The sequence below is a fragment of the Phyllostomus hastatus genome, unplaced genomic scaffold, assembly GCF_019186645.2.
Source record: "Phyllostomus hastatus isolate PE091 unplaced genomic scaffold, TTU_PhHast_1.1 phas_contig_29, whole genome shotgun sequence".
Lineage (NCBI taxonomy): Eukaryota > Metazoa > Chordata > Mammalia > Chiroptera > Phyllostomidae > Phyllostomus > Phyllostomus hastatus.
The window spans coordinates 36,325,683-36,344,053 of NW_025333835.1; the positions used below are offsets into that span (position 1 = coordinate 36,325,683).

At 37.0% G+C, this 18,371-nt stretch overlaps 1 protein-coding gene across 1 annotated transcript; it reads right to left on the reverse strand.

Moving 5' to 3' along the window:
• Positions 1-4,377: 4,377 nt before the first annotated feature.
• Positions 4,378-5,199, reverse strand: LOC123818727 (GTPase ERas-like). Its single transcript, XM_045838935.1, has one exon. The coding sequence runs from the start codon at positions 5,197-5,199 to the stop codon at positions 4,378-4,380; it is 822 nt and encodes a 273-aa protein (XP_045694891.1).
• Between the last annotated feature and the right edge of the window lie 13,172 nt (positions 5,200-18,371).

Consider the following 18,371-nt stretch of genomic DNA (forward strand, 5'->3'; position numbering starts at 1 on the left):
GCTGACTCCACAACCCTTAGAGAAACTCTCCGTGAGCTGTCTCCATGCTATGCTATTACACTGCAATTTGATGCAACTTTGTTGAAAAAACAAGTATGACTCCGCTGCTTAGAAAGCAGCCTTTCCCGTTGAAACTTCCTTCGATGTCTTCTATTACACAGTGATTGAAATGTTTACACTATCCATTTTAAGCAAAAAGCTATTGGTCATGTTTGGCACTGGTTACAACCTTGAACCCATATATGTATTTCTTTCATCATTATGATTTTTGAGATTGAAAATGCTTTGAAACCTCAAAAAACTTGGTTCACCTTTTATTTCCCCTTGGTTTTCCATTGTAAAGGAAACTGTTTTACTCTCTGACAAAATACTTATTTTTTTAAAATAAGAGGAATTGTCTTATTTGCACCATTCATTCATTCATTCATTCATTGCTGGCACACTGAGTTTCAAACTTTTCTATCTTCTGTTTCATAGTAAAGGAATTAGACTTTTAATACAAAATAATTCCAGTAAAGTCTGCCAAGTATCACAGTAGAAGAAGGTACCAAGTGCCAAATATCATGGTAGCACAAAGGTGGAAATAAACAGTTCTTGGTGTGGAAGGAGGTGAAGAGTGTAGTAGACTAGGGTTGAACTAAACAATCTTCATGGAGGAAATTGCTGAGATGGGGCTTACTGTTACAAGGTATAAGGTGGAAAATCACAAAATCGTGTATAACCTATGAAAGTTTCTAATGTTACAAAACGTGAAAGGTGAAAAATCACTAAACTATATGTAATCTATGGAAGTTTGATAGTTACTGCAATACAAATGCTAGGTGTTATGAAAACTATTTCATCTATAAATTGAAAATGACTTAGTAATTGACTAAATCTGTATGAGATAGATGACAAAAACATAGTTCCAGCCTATATCATAATTTAAATCTGCAGAGTCTAGGGATTTGTTGAATTAGTAACTCACCTGCTATATAGAATCAGTAACTGAACTGGAATAAGGAAGTAGTAACTGGTCTGATGAAAACATGATGTCAATTTTGATAATGCCTTTTCACATGCCTATGTGTATGCATATAGATTATATACTAGAGAAATTAGTTTAATCCTCAAAAGAGAGGTATGGGGTATAGTTAAAATTTGGGAGTGCTTATCTAATTTTAATAAGTAATTTTATATGCATAAAGAATGAGGTAGATAGTATAATTTGTTCTATGAAATATTTTGTGAACAAACCACATCCTCATAGTTGGTGATCTATTGGGTGAATGTTTTGCTTCCATGTAAATTGTACAACATACTCTTCAAGGTCATTCAGTTGTAAACTTTCTTTCCATTGGAACTCTTATTTTTACAATTCTGTAAGTTTTAGTATCTGATAAGAGTAAAAAACAATTACTCTTGATATGCAAATTGTGTCCAATTCAGTCTGTTCAACTGCCTTCCATCCAGTACCATGTAAGCATTCTTCTTTGCCTCCATTTGCACGTTCTTTTAGAAATTCCCAAACTATAAATGCGTCTGCTCTTTGGATTCCCCTTTATCCTGGTTAAAACATCATCTTAATAATCAAATATAATCTTTAACTAATTTTTAATTCATATCTGTGTGACACCTTCTATTGCAAATTCTTTTAATATGAAGGTTATAATATCAAATATGCATTGACAATAAGATGCATCCTTTCAAATGAAACACAAGTCCAACTTAGTAGTGTGCCATAGTTACTCCAGGCTTTGTCCTCCTCGTGAGACAGTATAAATACTATGATAAGATTTGGTAGCAATTAGCCAGGTGAATAATAGGAGGGTTAAAGGGGAGGAAACTGAAAATTTAACAATCTGGAGACAAATTTAGAAAGCGCTAAATTTAAAGAATGGATTTCAAGTTGGTTAAGAGGAGGAAAGAGGAGTTTCAAATATAGAGGCCATGAGACCCAAGCACACAAGATCTCCCAAGGATATCTACTTCTTTTCAAAGGCCATAGAATGATATTCAACACATTTAAGCCAGAAATGTCATGATGAATGTTACCTTTTTATTCCATCTAGATGCTGATACAAAAGTAAATTTAACAGTAGCAAAGTGGATGCATGAAACTGATTAGGAATAGAAAGGGAACATTACACATATTTATAGAAACATCTGAAACATAAAGTTCAATATATATCAAAAAATGTATTAATAAAAGAATGAAGAATCCAAGCTAACTCATAAAACTCTCGATTATGTAATTGTGTAATAGCCAGTGCTATTTACTCAAATAGAGTTCATCATACGAGAAAGCCTTAAGTATGCTTAAAAGTTGATAATACATAATAGAAAAAAGATGAAGATAAGGAATAAAGGAACAATAATCAACAATGTTTATTCAAAGAAAGTGGAAGAAAATAAGATGCAGATCCCAGAATGAAGAGACTGTATTTCTTCTGAACTGTGAAAGAAGGGAAAGAGTTTAGGGTACACATTTATTTAAGCTGGTATATTTAGATGTGGTGATTTGATGGAGCTGCTGCATAATTGCCTCCATTTCATCTGAGAAACAGAAGGCAAAGTCATGTCCTGACAAAGAAAAAAGAGGTAGCAAAATCAACACAGTTTTAGACAAGTACAGAAAACTAAAACAGTCAGTGTGAAAATTATGATAGAAAGTCAACAAGGGAAAAACTGAGTAACATTTGACATTGCTAAGATCCAGCTGTGGTCAGTGATCTTCATGGAGCCTGTGCTTCAAGTTGTGTTGTTTATTCCCAGCACTGCCAAGCTGCCATCACAACCGCAGTTGATATCCAGTTGATTGGAGAGTCTCACCCATGAGATGTAATACAAGGAAAATCTAGTAACGGAGTTTAGGATATTATTTAGAAATAAAGCGGATGAAATGATTCACCACGGACCTAAACTTTACAGAGAAGACAGTAAAATAAGTGTTGGTCAATAAGGAGTAAGTTGGGAGATTAATATATTGATGGGACGGATGAGGTCACAGAACAAGTGAAACAGGAAAGACTGGGCAGTCAGGCTGGTTACAGAAATGATTTGTGAATTAGTGAAGTAAAGATACAAGAGTTGGCAATGACAAGAGTGTATTTGTTCATTTCAATACCCATTCCCATTCTGCAACTCACTAGCTGTGTGGAATTAGGTTGGTTGTTTCTAATTTCTGACTCTTTTTTCTATTCAGTACAATGGCATAAACCAGTACTTCACAATTTTAGTTTTATAAGAATTACCTGGGTAACTTGGTAAGTCACAGATTCCAGAAATTCTTATTTATTTTGATCTGGGATGGGGCCTGAGAATACGTACTTTCAACCAGGTTCTACAATAATGCCAGGTCACAATTTGATTAGTACTGCTATGGACATTGTGATATCACAGACATCATAACCTAATGAGATTGTGTGTGTGTGTGTGTGTGTGTTTGTTGTATACAGCAGGCAATCAAGTACCAGTTACTTTATCCTTCTCAATGAATACTTACCTGTTGTTATTATCTGAACAAGTGAAGTATAAAACCATGAAGAACTATAATATCAAGGTTAGTAGAAGGAATTCCAATTATCCAAGGAAGTTGCCTCTGAGTCATTTCCAAGATCTTCCTTTTGGCCTTCTCATCTTTCTTAGTCCTGGCATGAGAACCCAGCCTAAGACAACAGGGCAAGAGAAAACCTTACAAATATTTATGAGTTTTGATCTAATCCCTGGTTTTGCATATCACTAAAATGGCATTAAATTTTCTTTTAAAGATTTTATTTATTTATTTTTAGAAAGGGAAGGGAAGGAGAATGAGAGAGAGAGAGAAACATCAATGTGCAGTTGCTGGGGGCTGTGGCCTGCAACCCAGGCATGTGCCCTGACTGGGAATCAAACCTGCGATGCTTTGGTTCGCAGCCCGCACTCAATCCACCGAGCTACGCCAGCCAGGAAGATGGCATTAATTTTTTAAAGTATTGTCTTTTACTCCATAACCATTTACCTCATAATTACTATGCCAAATATCTATTCACTTTGATAATTCTCATATAACAATTTTCACCAATAGGTACATAATTCTTGTTCTGCTACCATTGGCCCCAGAGATTCAGGTCAAAATTCTTCATAGTTCATAAATAAATAACTTCAACAAATATGAACTTTATTGTTTTGAAACTGAGAACTTTTATTTTGTTTTGCATAATAATCTCTCTATCTGACAGAACATAACCAAGAATATATTCCATATTAACAAGAAGCCCCTCACCGAATGAAAACCTCCCCAGAAGAGGAGCCCGTCTATCCCAAGTACACCCAGTGTCTCACACAGTTAGTTGCTCAGGGTTCTCATATCAAGGAAGCATCACCCTGGCCTGGGGGATGGTCCACTCTTCTTGACCTTCAGGCTACAGAGCAGCCACACTTGCACATGACCTTTTGGCGCCGGGCTTTAGCTGCACGTAATGCTGCCTCAGCCTCCTGGGCCTTTTGGATCTCATGGATGAGCAAGGAAAAGGCCTCCTCCACACCTTGCCGTGTTTTAGCCGAGGTCTCCACGAAAGGGACCCCCCAGCTCTTGGCAAGGGCTATAGCAGCAGCATGAGCATCTCCGCTGGTGGTCACAAGGTCGCACTTGTTGCCCACAAGGACGAGGGCCCGGGTATAGTGAGGGCTCCAGGTGGCCCGCATCTGCTGCAGCTGGGTTAGCGATGAGGGATCATCGAGGGCGAAGACACCCAGCACACCATCCCCAGAAGCCAAGCACTGATCACGCAGGGACTTGTGAGCCGCTTGCCCGGCCGTATCCAGCACATTCAGAATGCAGCTGCCTTGCTCCAGGATCACCTCCTTCCAGTAGGAATCCTGGATGGTGGGATCATGGTCTTCCACAAAGCACTCATGGTTCAGCTGGATGGTCAGTGCGCTCTTGCCCACACCACTTGCACCCACAACCACCATCTTGTATTCTGGCAGCTTCTTGCCATCACCTCTGGAAGGTGCCTGAGCACTGTAGCTCTCCTCCAGGGCACTTGGGTTCCATGTACCCAGGCCAGGATCAAGCATACTAGACTTTTTTGGTAGTGCCTTGCTCACTGAAGAGATGTGGACAGCAGGCCCTCCGTCCTGGGAGAGGAAGATGCGCTGAGACCCGGACTCACCACAGCTCTCAATATGAACTTTAAAGAAGCAACAAAAAAGAAGCTGACTAGTTCTCGCTTTCATTTTTCTATATTTCTTCCTACCAAAAATATTTGAGTGACATTAAAAAATATGCTCAAACAATACATCTGCTAATATGGGATGCTTATAACTAATGATATGAAAATGATGGGCAACCATAAATACCATCTTATGCATGTATGTATATATGCACATAGAGTCACTGTAATTGAAACTGAGCATTTAATTTGGCTTCCAGTTATAGGTACAAACAAAACTACAACAATGGTTTTAGATCATTTTCATTGTGTAATGAAAGAAAAAATAATTATCTTCAAAGTAATTAGTATTACTTCTTAGAGATGACTTTCAAAAGGAATTGATCACTTGAGCTCTTATTCAGTGGATATTGAACAAAACAGTAGACAATGCAGATAAAAGTACTTTTTCAGTGGAATAGGGAATTAGTGGTCATAGATTAGTGGTGATTAAGAATGTCCCATCCTACACATTTGTGTTCCAGAAAGAACTAACCTCAGAAGAACCACCCTTCTTCCTTATGCCTCGATGTCCATTTTTGTCACAACTCTGGTAAAGATTCAAAGATGACTCTATCTTCCTCTATAAAACTACAGGCCCCCTTCCTTTCCTTTGAGACCTTCATCATTAATGACTGTTCTTCCTATGCATTTGGCTGAATAAAATCGTCTCCTTAATCATGCAGGGATTTTGTCTTTCACATATTTTGATGCTGCAGTAGAATTGGGAGTAATATAGTAAAGCATTTTTCTTTTCAGGGCCTTGACCTTGCTCACCTGGCTAACTTATTTTTCCCTATTAAACGAAGTTTAAAAAATAGATCAGATTCCTAATTCCCATTACTTTTTAAAATTTAATTGTATACATTTATTTTATGAGTCTCAATGATTTCAGCATTTCCAAGACCTGATGTTTCCATTTGTAACATACTGACTGTTCTAGCTCAGAGAAAATAGCAAGTAATTTTTGTAAAGGCAGAAGGATAATGAAGTAAAATTGAAGAAAGAAAAAAGAAAAGGATAGCTTCAGGTTTTGGTTCTCTCCAGGTCTTCAGTCTTGACTTGCTAATATTTTTCACAACCTTCCTCTGTGAGGTAAATATTTTGTGATGGTCATTTCCATAGAAATGAGTTTAGCATGACCCTTCTCTTTGCATATTCTCATGTGCTGTGTGTACTGCCTGTCCTTTTCTTGTAATAATAGATTATAAAACAAGAACTTCTGCTCTTAACTTTTACGAATTTGGTTGTTGGCAGTCCCTGTCCTTAGGTTTAACTTTCAATTCCCTTCATTGTCCAACTTACATATTTTAAACATTTTTCTTCCTTTCAGAAAACATCAAAGTTTTTCTTCACCCTCTTGTCCTCGAGTCTGAAACTAAAATGAGCTCTTCTAGAAAAGACAGGCTGTCCTCTCTTCACATGAAAACCAGGTTAGCCCTGTAGTCATGGGTGGATTTTGACCCAGGTCCTCTGATCAGAACTTCTGCAGAGCCGGCCCTAAGTAGTCCCATGTTTTCTGCAATTCGGCCTCTCACACAAGCACCGAGTATCTGATAGTATGTGATAATCATTCCCAAACTTTTACATAACCATGTAAGCTAAGAGAATGTGACACCATTGTACAATTTAGAGCATTTCACTTCTTTACAAGTATAGAAATTAACCTGCCACCAACACAAAATATATTGATTGGTATAAGAGTCAGAATGTTTTAACTTCCTATATTTACTACTACTGATTCCCATACCTTCTTAGTCTCGTAACATGTTGGATGACAGCAGGTTTATTTCTTATAAAACTGGTGACCTGTATTTGCTGGGATCAAGGGAAACATGGCCCCTGTTACGTCTTAACACAAAGTCATTGTTTCTTGGCTATAGTAACTGTACTTATTATAAGTGAACTCTAAATAACCTTGAAAGAAAAATCTTGTATTATCTATTGAAGTGTTGTTTCTATTCATCTTATATTTAGATCTCAAAAATAGCACTCATATTGCTTACTTATGTTATGAATGATAATGCAGAAAAAAGGGGTATATAAAAGGAAGTAAAAATTTTGACAAGGTATTCCTTAGCTAAGTGTTTCCAACACTGAATTTAAATAATACTGTTGAAAATCGCTATATATTTTATATACACATTTCTTAAAATTGCTGGAAGAAATGTGAAAATATTTTACTCATTCTAACTGTAGGGATTTTTATTAACTACTTTACCATAAACAGATGCTTATTTTTTATCTATATTTATTAATCAAGTATAAATTCTTGGTTGAAATATATTATCATCCTACAGATATCTAGCTAAGTTTCAGTTTATCACTGCCATGATATTCAAAGTAATGCAGGGAAGAAGCATTCGAAATATTAGTTACCAGTTATAAATATTCCTTTTAACATATGAATTTTTACCGAAGTCAAATTACACGCCTGTGCTGAGAACTTATTGTTCGAGTTGTTCACAGTCAAGCTACTTAAAGTATTATTTGGCATGCTAAATATTTGTATGAACAAAAAAAGCTATGCAATTAGTACAATGACCTGGGAGAAAGAGGAAAAGACTATTGTGAATATATCTGTCATTAGAAAATTCTATCTACTAATAGGTTTATTAGTAAACTTAATATTCAAACTAAAGAATAAAAATAAAACCAAAAATCTATTTAAAACGAGAACAATACCTGAAAACATAAACAAAACCCCTTATTTTACCTAGCCTGACTAAATTAAAAATAATTACCCCCATATTCACCTTGGTTTAGATTTTATGTAATTTTTTACTACAAAAAATAAGTAAAAATTGATGTTCTCAAAACACATTGGAAAGCCACCATCGCCTGTTTATTGAATCTACGAAGACATCTTACAGTAAGAAATGCTTGTTTCTTTTGACCAGTAATATGCTTTTCCTACAGAAATAAAAAGAGCAATTACTAAGCCTCTCTCAGTATTGTTTGCGATAATAAGAACAGAAAATGTTCCCAGTACCGATCCCTAAGGAGACGGTTAGATAAATTTTACTGTTATCTATGATATAAAATACTTTGAAGCATTTCAAATGAATGAAGTAGATCGGTATGTACTAAAATGGAAATGGGAACATAAATTAAGTGAAAAAAATGATATGAATACTTGATTTAACACTTATAAGAAAAATCAAGTGTGTGTGTGTACGTACGGTGGGTACAAATCTCTACTTCAAACTCAAGTGATCAAAACTATAACTTTTAAGATATTTTCTGTAATCCAGTTTAATCTTTACCTTGGCGGAAATTTCACCTGAACGAATTTGGGAATCGAGTCAATTTAGACTACCCGTTTTCCGCCGTGGCATAAACAATTACCAAAACGTATCGACTTAAAACAAATAGACATGCGTTATCTTCCAACGTCTGGAAGTCAGCAGTCTGAGCCCGGCTTACCTGTGTCCTCTGCTCCGTACCTCACAAAATTGCAATCCAGGTCTCTACCTGAGCGCGGCTTCACCGGAGAAAGCATCCACTCCCAAGATCACGGCGACAATTGGTGGACTGAGGGGCCGCAGCTTCTTGCTGGCTGCTGGCTGGAAGCACCACCCTCAGCCCCTGGAGGCTACTCAGCCCCTGCGGGCCAGCCAGTTCCCAAGGGGTGCCCACAGTTCCTGGCCACGTTGCCTTTCCGACACGGCCGCTCGATTCGGTAAGACAGCAAAGATTTCGTAGAGCAGTCTGCTAGCAAGGTTGGGTCTTACAGGACATATCACCTAAGTGTCATCCACCTCTTTGCCCTATCCCGTTGCAGGGAAGAAGCCACGCAACCTTGATGAACCATTTTGCGCCTTTTCTGGACTGCTGCCTCCCATTGGCGCCTGACAGACTGCGCGGGCCCCAGGGCAACTGGGCGCTCCCTTTGGCTCACCAGGAATCTGCCACCCCAGAACTGCCACAACAACTTACCAGGCTAGGACGTGGATGCCTAGCGTGCCCAGGACGGTGCCACGCTTCTCTGGGCCTCACGCAGCAGCTCTTTTGCTTCCGCGACTGTCACCACCTTTGGCAGCCCCACCACCGGCCCAGTCCAGCTCTTCCGTGGAGCTGAGACACAGGCCTGGGGAAGCCTCCGCCTCCCAAAGACAGGTGGCAACATGAGCTGACCAGGTAACATTCCGCTCCTTAAATTGATCTTGCAAGCTAGCCCCTTCCGGCTTCTGCTGGTCACTTACGCGGGCCCCTTCCGGCTTCCGTTGGCCCCTTCCTGTTTCCGCCAGTGCTCCTCGCATTCGGTTCCCCTTCACCTCCAGTTCCGTGGGGAGAATGCGGGTGCAGGCCCGGAAACCCCAGGGCCGCTCACGCAGTGGCGGGGCCTCGGGGCCTCCTGTTCTCAGTGACAGTAGAAGACCACCATGTGTCGTTCTCTCTAAAAGAATTGAGAAGTGTGTACAAAAACTTTACTTAAATGAAAAGAATGAATAAATTGCAAAATGTAAATGTAAACCGATTTCTAACTCAAGACAAGTCACAACCCACTGTATTCTGGTAGGAAATTGTCACGTACTGCTAATCTTTCACCCAGAGAATGCATGTAAATATGTAAATTGTAAACAGTAGACTTAGGAAAAACTGAAGCTTAACGTAAATTCACTGAAAAATAAAGAAATACATGACGTATAGGTAGTCTGGGTGAATTCAAAGAAATTCAGAAAGCTCCAAAGCAGAAATTTTGGGAGTTGATTTTTATCATTGCATCTTTATTACTCGCTAATCTGGAGCAGTAAACAAGTAATATACAGCAACTACAATGTGTGTGCTTTCAGCAAACCTTACAAAACAGTCTTTTGCATTCTGTTCGGGAAATCAGTTAATGGGCCTGTTGGGTGCCCACCATTTGGAGGGGGCGGGGCCAACAGCTCCTGCCCAGCTGCAAAGTGGCTCAAGTGGTACAACTCCGTACAGGATTGAAACAAGTGATAGATTTATTCCATCTGTTTCTTTCCTCTCTTTGTTGAAGTTAGTCAAATATAGTGTAGTGGATAATAATGTGGTCTCTTGATTGAAATGTAACAACTCTGAGTCTCTAGTATCTGATGGTTTCATAGTTAATGAGATACTATTTAATAAAATTGTATAACAATGTCTGGCGCATAAAAAGTACTCAATACATTTTATTTTTATTGTGGAAAACGTGCACACTGGGCTGAGCTGTGTGGCTCCACTGGGTGTCCTCCTAAGAGGTGACTGGGTGCCTGTTTGCTTCTGGTCAGGGCACAGGCCTGGGTTGCCCGCGGACATTCTGGTTGGGGCTCCTAGGAGAAGCAATCGATTGATGTCTCTCACTTTGCTGTTTCTCGCCCTCTTTGTCTGCCTTCCTTCCCCTATAAAAAGTAAATAAAATCTTATAGAAAGAAGAAAACATGCATGCATACATATAGGTAAGTGGTGTAGGGGTATAGGGGTGAATTATGCACATAGTTATCAGTATACACATATAAATGCTACCATATATTATGCAAATATATCATATGCAAACATCTCTTTTAGATAAAAATTAATGAAAAAAAAACATATACCAGTGTATAATTACACCTTAGCATTTCATGGTAACTGAACATACAAAATGTAAAATGCAAGGAAGTGTTTAAGCAACAGCAGGACTTGACAGCTTCCCGAAGTCGAAGAGGAGAAGTATCACTGAGAAAAGCACATTGTGGCCTATAATCCAGTGTGACTACTAGCTACAGAATTCCTCAATGGTCAAGGATAAACAACTGACAGTGCTCATTTCACTTTGTGTAGTTTAGACAGCTCTGCAGTTTCTCAATGCATGAGAAAGGTATAAGTATAAAGAGGTGACAAGTGTGATCTCGTGGTGATGGAACAGTTCTTCATCTTCATTGTGGTGGTGGTTTTATGGATCTAAGACGTGTGATTAAATTTCATAAAGCCACATACACACAAGTGCAGGTAAACCTGTTAAAATCTGAAAAAGGTCTTGAATCATACCAATGTCCCTTTCCTGGTTTTGATATTGAGTATGTCAAAGGTAAAGCCATACACTAGTTAAAGTGGTAAGGACAGATTTTAGTTAATATCTATTATTACGATAGAGAAAAGAGTCCAGCAGGAACTGAGATCAACTTTTGTTCTTTCAGAGGTGATGGGGTGCTTTCAAAGGAGAGTGATCTTAGGGAAGGAGGTGAGCAGGGAGTGGTAGCATCAGGGAAGTGAAAAGTGACAAAAGCTGGAAAGGAGAGGGGTGGTCTAGGTGAAACCCACCTGGCTTTGCCAGCAGACCTTATCAAAGGTGGGCTCCTGCCCTCCCACAGAGGCTGGGAGACAGGGGCCCTGGCTTCCTTTTGGTAGCCTTGAGTTTTCTCAGGCAGAAACTTTAAGGGCGACTAAGGTCATCCTAGGGATCAGGCCTTTATCTGTTAGAAACAATGCTGGTGTGTCTTCAAATCTTTGTAGACTAATATTGAGGCCCACTCTATAAAGGGCTCCCAGGAACCTGGCTAGACTTTGGTCAGTGAGGGAATCTTTGTCAACTGCAGTTATGTGAAACTTTACCACAGAAAACTGAGTTAGCAATACACTATCTCTGTACTGTCTTTGCAACTTTCTACAAGTCTATAATTCATTCAACATAAAAAGTTAAAAAAATAAGCAATATGTTATACTGTCCTAATTTAAGGTTGTTTTTTAAGGTATTGAGAATTTGCCATAATCGTCAGTGTTATTTGGGGTAGAGAATTTTCTGATAAGCCAGCATTCATTTTGGGTGCACAGAAGTGTTTTACTCACCAATATATTCTTTTATAAAAATTTATTTATTTATTTTCAGAGAGAGGGAAAGGGAGAAAAAGAGTGAGATAAATATCGACGTGAGAGAGAAACATTGATTATTTCCCTCTATGGAATTCTTAAGTGGTCGAGGATGAATAGTTGTCAAATGCTCCTCTCACACTCTGGGGCCTGAACATGCAACCTAGGTGTGTGTCTCTGACTGCAATCAAACCAATGACATTTTGCTTTGCAGAATGACACCCAGACAACTGAGCCACACCGCTCAGGGCTTCACCAGTACATTCTTAGCAGGAGGTAGTGTGCCATTCATATTTTAGGGTATCTAATTTTGCATAATAAGTGAACATATGGATTATCAGTTTATTGGTATTTATGAGGACTGTCCAACTTTTTACAAATCTGACTTTATATTCACCAAAACTTTTATATCAGCCAGATTTGGTAAGAAGCAGAGCTGCTGTGTTGTATCCTGAGAGACCATAGTCGTCGCAGCATAGTCTAGGTAAATAATGAATCCAACCTTGAATTTGCTATTTTTCAGTACATATCAATTCATTTATCCTTCAGTGCAGATCAATGCATTGGTATTTGGTTTAATTCTGTGGTCGCCATTGGTTACAATATAGTATATCAGTTTTCTAGATGAAGTTCCTGAGTTAATGGAATCAGCATTCTAGGCAAAAAAAAAAAGCTAAAAGTCATATCATAGGCTAGTGACAATGATCTCAGGTCCTATAAAGACATGGAAGAAGCTCCTTTTGTTTGCTATATCTTGTCTTAAAAAGAAGAAAGTACATTATTTTTTTATTAATAGTCCTCTTTACATTGAATAAACTTATTTCAGAAAATTAACATAAGAGAGCTGAAGCAATGTTGATTAAAAATAGAAGTGTTCAATATCAGTATCTTGATATCTAAAGACAAATTTTAAAAATGTGATTCCTCTAAAAATTGCAAAGTCATTTTAATAAAATACTTTAAGAAATTTTGAAAGAAGAAAACTTTTAAAATATGTTTTCTTCTATTTGAGTCTCATGATAACTACTGACAGATGAGCTAAGGGCTAGTTGTTGTTGTTGTTTTTTTTTTTTATATTATACACTGTCATCCTAAGTCAACCCTGTCATCATAAGTAGTTTCTTAAAAGTTTTTAAATTATTCTGTAGCATCTCCTTCCAATACTAAATAATAATCAACAGAAATATTTAAAGAAAGTATTTTGAAGCTGAATAACTAGTTTACTGACATATTGATAATTAGTAAATATATATTTCCTTCTAAATGCCAGAGAATTACATGATTTGTTACTTCTGAAATGGAATGATGATTAATGGAAATCAAACTTATTCCAATGTCAACTAGGATAGCATTGATGTATCAGAGATTGAATGATTGTATTGAAAAATTATATCAGTACCTTTAAACTATTAATATGTACAGCACTGCTCCTTCTATAGAAGAGAGGGTGTTTTTGCCTACAGGGTCTATTTGAGTATCTGAATATATTTTTTGATGGATGCACTTTAATTTTCACTGCTACTGGCATCTACTAGGTAAGGGCCTGGAATGCTGCAGAACATCCTACAATACCCAGGACATCCCCCAAAACAAAGAATTAGTTAGCTCAAAATATCAATAGTGTTGACTGTGGTAACCCTACTCTACTGTCGATTGTATGGATTTAATACTTCTTAATCAGGATAGCCAAATATTTAAAGCAACTTAGATAGAGTAAGTGTAAAATAGAAGCTCACTCGTCATGACTCATTTAATCTAAGCTCTCTATACTTGGTGTTTATTCTAAGTTTGGTTAAGATAATTACCCAAGGTCATTAAGTCCATTCTGGTCATCTGACTAATCGTTAGGCAAAAATTCGAATCTTGATTTTTAGGCTACCACACACACAAGTTTTAAAAATGAAATATTTTAGAATTCAGGTCATTGTACCTAGGATGGATATTCTTATGCGAGAAGATAAAATGCATTCTGAAATTTTTGATTTTCATGATGGTAGCCACTTTAGTAACCTTTATTTTATCATACTCTAAAACAGAATCTAATTTTGAAGAGAGTTTAACATATCACTTTGAAAAGATTAGATATAGTCAAGAGTAGTTACTTTAAAAGTAGTTTGATAAAATGAGGACACTTTGCAAAATGCTTTCAAAATTGACATTCATTATGTATATTTAATTTCTAATGGTACAAATCCTAGCTTTCTTTAAAATAATTTTATTTTAACTATACCTATGTACAGTTAGCATAATTTTTATAATTTTGCTTTTTCCAAGGTAATACAGATTTCAGTAATCTGTATCGTTTAGTCTGAACATTTTGTCCTGATAAAATTTGTATCTTAAAGGTCACTATAGTTTTGGAGAGTAAAAAATGTGTCTATTATAGATCTTACTCCATAAAATACTCTATATATTATTTCGTTAGCTAGTTAGTTAGTTACATGTTACACTTTATAAAATTGTGATTATCATAAGAAAAAGTGAGACATTCCTTAAGAACTTTAGATGTATCTTTCTCTGGTTTAACAACTGATCATTTAAGGTGGATTGCTTGTGAGAAACCGTATCTACTCCGCATGTTGCTGAAGTGTGGCTGGCCAAATAAGGTGAGAGGAAAGCGAAATAAAGCAAAAGCTGTGTTATTCTAGACTTCCATCTCACCAGGAACTGTCCTGAAGTCAGACTTGACCTCAAGCCATTCATATAGGACACCCAAATATACAATAGAATCTCCAGTCTACAGTGATACAATCCTGAATAAAATTTCCTCTGTTGAATTTTTTTTGTAAGGTAAAAGCACAATGGATAGACCGTCACCGCCCTTCACGGGACAGAGCCACATGTACGGCGTAAGGTCTTGTGCATTGGCTCAACTCCATGTCAGTGCACTGTCAAAATAAAGAATGATGTATAAATCTATACGCTGTGCCAGCGACAGCGTATAAACCACCTGGAGCTCATCCAGCTCTGCAGAGAGGGCACCTTTAGGCAGCAAGCCCAGAATATCCTTATGATGTCATATTAGTGAAGGATGCTACCAAGGGTAAAGATTTGCAGAATTTTTGACAGTGATATTTAGTAACTGTTTCTAGTTGTTTATATTCTATGTATCTTATGTGTTACAAAAAGAAACATTTTGTGCCTGTTTATAGTTTATTCATATAATTGCATGTGAGTATAACTTAAACTCCTGATTAATAGAGATATATTATGAAAAATGTTGGGGATATTAAAAAGTACCTGATGTAGGTAAAAGCCAGGCTTGCATAAATGGAAATGAATTATTGCAATTGTTAGAGAATAAAATAATGAATTGCAGAGGGTATAAAAGTTTGATACAGTCAGAATCATGTGTTTTCTGGCTTTCAGGTTAGTACATGAAATGTAGCTACAATCTTGGGTTGAGACTATCACTTGAGAAATTCTGCTCCTTACTTGGAAGTATTTTATTAAAAAGTAAATTGAGGTAACTCTGGGAAGATGAGCACTTTATCAAGGGTTGGATCTGGTAGCAACTGAGAATTTTGCAGAAAACTGGATGGAGAAGTTAATGATACAGCTGTTCAGAGCTGACCTCTATAACCATGGTGGTGACATGAGATTTTGCACACTGTATTAAAATATGATAACATCTCTGTGTACACTAGATAGTTACTTGCCTAGGCAGTGATCTCTGGATGGGGTAGGAGAGGGGAGTAGGGGAGTATGGTATGTGGAAATCCATGGAACCCTACTGAATAAGGAACAAAAATAAATTCAGGAATCATAAAGATGGAAAACTTTTAAACGTTGTTACAGATGGTAAGAAAATCAGGAGAGTGTTTCGTACCTGCAACACCCCTCACATTTCCCCACACACTTTTAATGAGTCTGAGCCTGAGGCAAGTTAAAAATACTGAAGCTGCTGATTACTTAAAACCAGTTTCAAAAAGGAGTGGTGATTCTATGTTGTTTTGATGCTGTCCATAAAGTCTAGAACTTCCCTCTCTCATATTTTAAGAAGGGAACTTAAACAAAGGCAGTTTTTTAGATATTTTGAGTATAAAAAAATGGATATGCTGTATATCTAAAAATGCTGCTTTATAACATACAATAAAATGTCACTGTCCCTTGTGACGTTTCATTTCCAAACACACAGTCACCAACAAGAATGAATAGAACAACAGTACTATTTCACTCATTGCCATCAGAATCCGAGACTTTTCATCCACATTTCTTGTCAAATAGAAAGGACACACTGCAATTCAACCTAGCTTTGGAAAATGCTATTGTTTTTCTGTGTGTACAGAACCATAGAAAAGAAAACATTTTTTAAAATTTAACTTACAAAACTTTCCATATAGATTTTAAAGTTAAAATTGGTTTTATAGCACGGTAATTAATGTGAGAATGGAAGCTTATTCTATGTCCTTATTGTTTCACACATATAAAGAGCAGTTCTATAACAAACACCGAACTTATTTATTTATTTACTGGTAAGGCCCACTGTTACAGAATTTTAGGGCTGATAGAATTTCATGCCAAGCTTTTAGCTTGATGCCTCTGGCTAGATTTACATACCATACAATTTTGTTCCCTACACGTAGTGATTCATTTCTAAAACTACCTTTCCAAAGTTCTCTTATTAAGGGAAATTAGGCTCTTCCTTTGCATCACCCACTAGCATGTCCCCATCACTGGCAGCACCTCTTGTCTGACTGGCCTTATTGTGATGGAGATACACTCACATCCCTCTGCTCAGCTCGGCATTTTAACTTGTCCTCCATCAACTAATTTTCAAATGGTCTTTGTCTTTATATTTACTTCACTTTTATTTTTTCATATTTTTATTTTGAAACAATTCCAAACTTACGGGAACCTTGAAAAGACATTATCAGGAAGTCGTTGTCCTCAGCTGTGTTCTCAGCGCTGAACAAGTTCCTGTCTACCCTCTTCTATCATGTCCTTCTCGCGATGACCTTGCGGTACAATCACCTGAGCGGCTCTTCATTCAAGAGCTGAATTTTCTCTGGTTCTTGTTGTGTACAGTCCCTCCGCAGACCCTTCAAATAGTAGGTTTTTTTTTTCTTTATATCATGTTTAGAGCATTTATCTGAGAGAGGACTATTCCAGTAAAAATGACTCTATTGTTATCAGAACCAGATAAAGTGAATTTCATTTTAAAGCCAACAACTTTTAAAAGAGTAATTCTACCATATAGAAGTTCATTACATTTTCAGTACTTCCCGAGAAAGTTAAAAATGGACAGCTTAGCTTTCTGGGTGAAAATAATTAGATTCAACCAGTATAATCGTTGGAAGGTAGGCAAAGAACACAGATTTCAAACACTGGAATTATTTAACAGATACAGTGACAATGTGCAAAGAAGTAAAAAGGAAAAAAATCAGGTAGAAAAGATGAATATCATTACCTTTTAACAACTTTTTCTCCCACAAAGAGGAGGAAAAAGAATAAATCTAAAAATGTATAGCCCTCTTTGGTGCTTTAGGTACAGTATTGTAATTTGTCATTAAGACAGCTAAGGTGCCCTTAAAATAATTATCTGTTTTTTTTTTTAATTTTATAGAATGAATAATCTAGGTTTTGGAGAAATGAAGTGACTTATTTCTCAAAATTACATATTTGGATGGAATGAGACAGAAGACACGATTTTGCCGATTCCAGTGGCCACAAAGCCTTGAGCCCTAATCGTTAGTGTGATCCAATAGATAAGATACTGGTAGACGAAGAGATAAGATCCCCTTTGATTAAAGCAAGAAAATGTTTGTTTATTTTTAGTAAAAAAAAATATGTTTCCATATATCTTTCAAAAGGTAAAGGATTTTTTTCATCCATTTAGTTTAATTAACTGCCTCCTTATTATTTCCTCTCTAGAATGATACTTGGCTAAAAGCATACAGCTCTATTGAAACAGGATTTCTGTAGTGTGGAATTAACAAACACACAGCATTCTCTCAGGGAAAGCTGATAACTCTAAAACAAAAATAAATCATTTTTCATATTACCAGCTTTGTCACAGTCACTATAGAAATATTAGAAAATGCAGTGACAAAAAAAAGAAAGAAAGAAAGAAAAACATCCATGATCTCATCATGTAAAAAGAGTAACTGGTCATAATTTTTCTATCGCCTCCGTGCAACTAATCTCACTACATTTTAACTATTTCAATAAGCACACTCTTGTTATGTACATTCTGCTTTTAGGTCAGCAATAACTAAAGTCCAGTATTTGTTAAAGTTTGTGTACGGTTGCTTTTCTAGTCTTTTACAATATGTAATTCTGACACATGTGCCTTTGTTAGCAAAACAATACGTGCTCCATGGCCGTTTGAGTGATTCTGCTTTCGCAAGCAGCCTTCTGATGCCTCGTGGGAAAAAAATACAGAAGCTAGAGTAG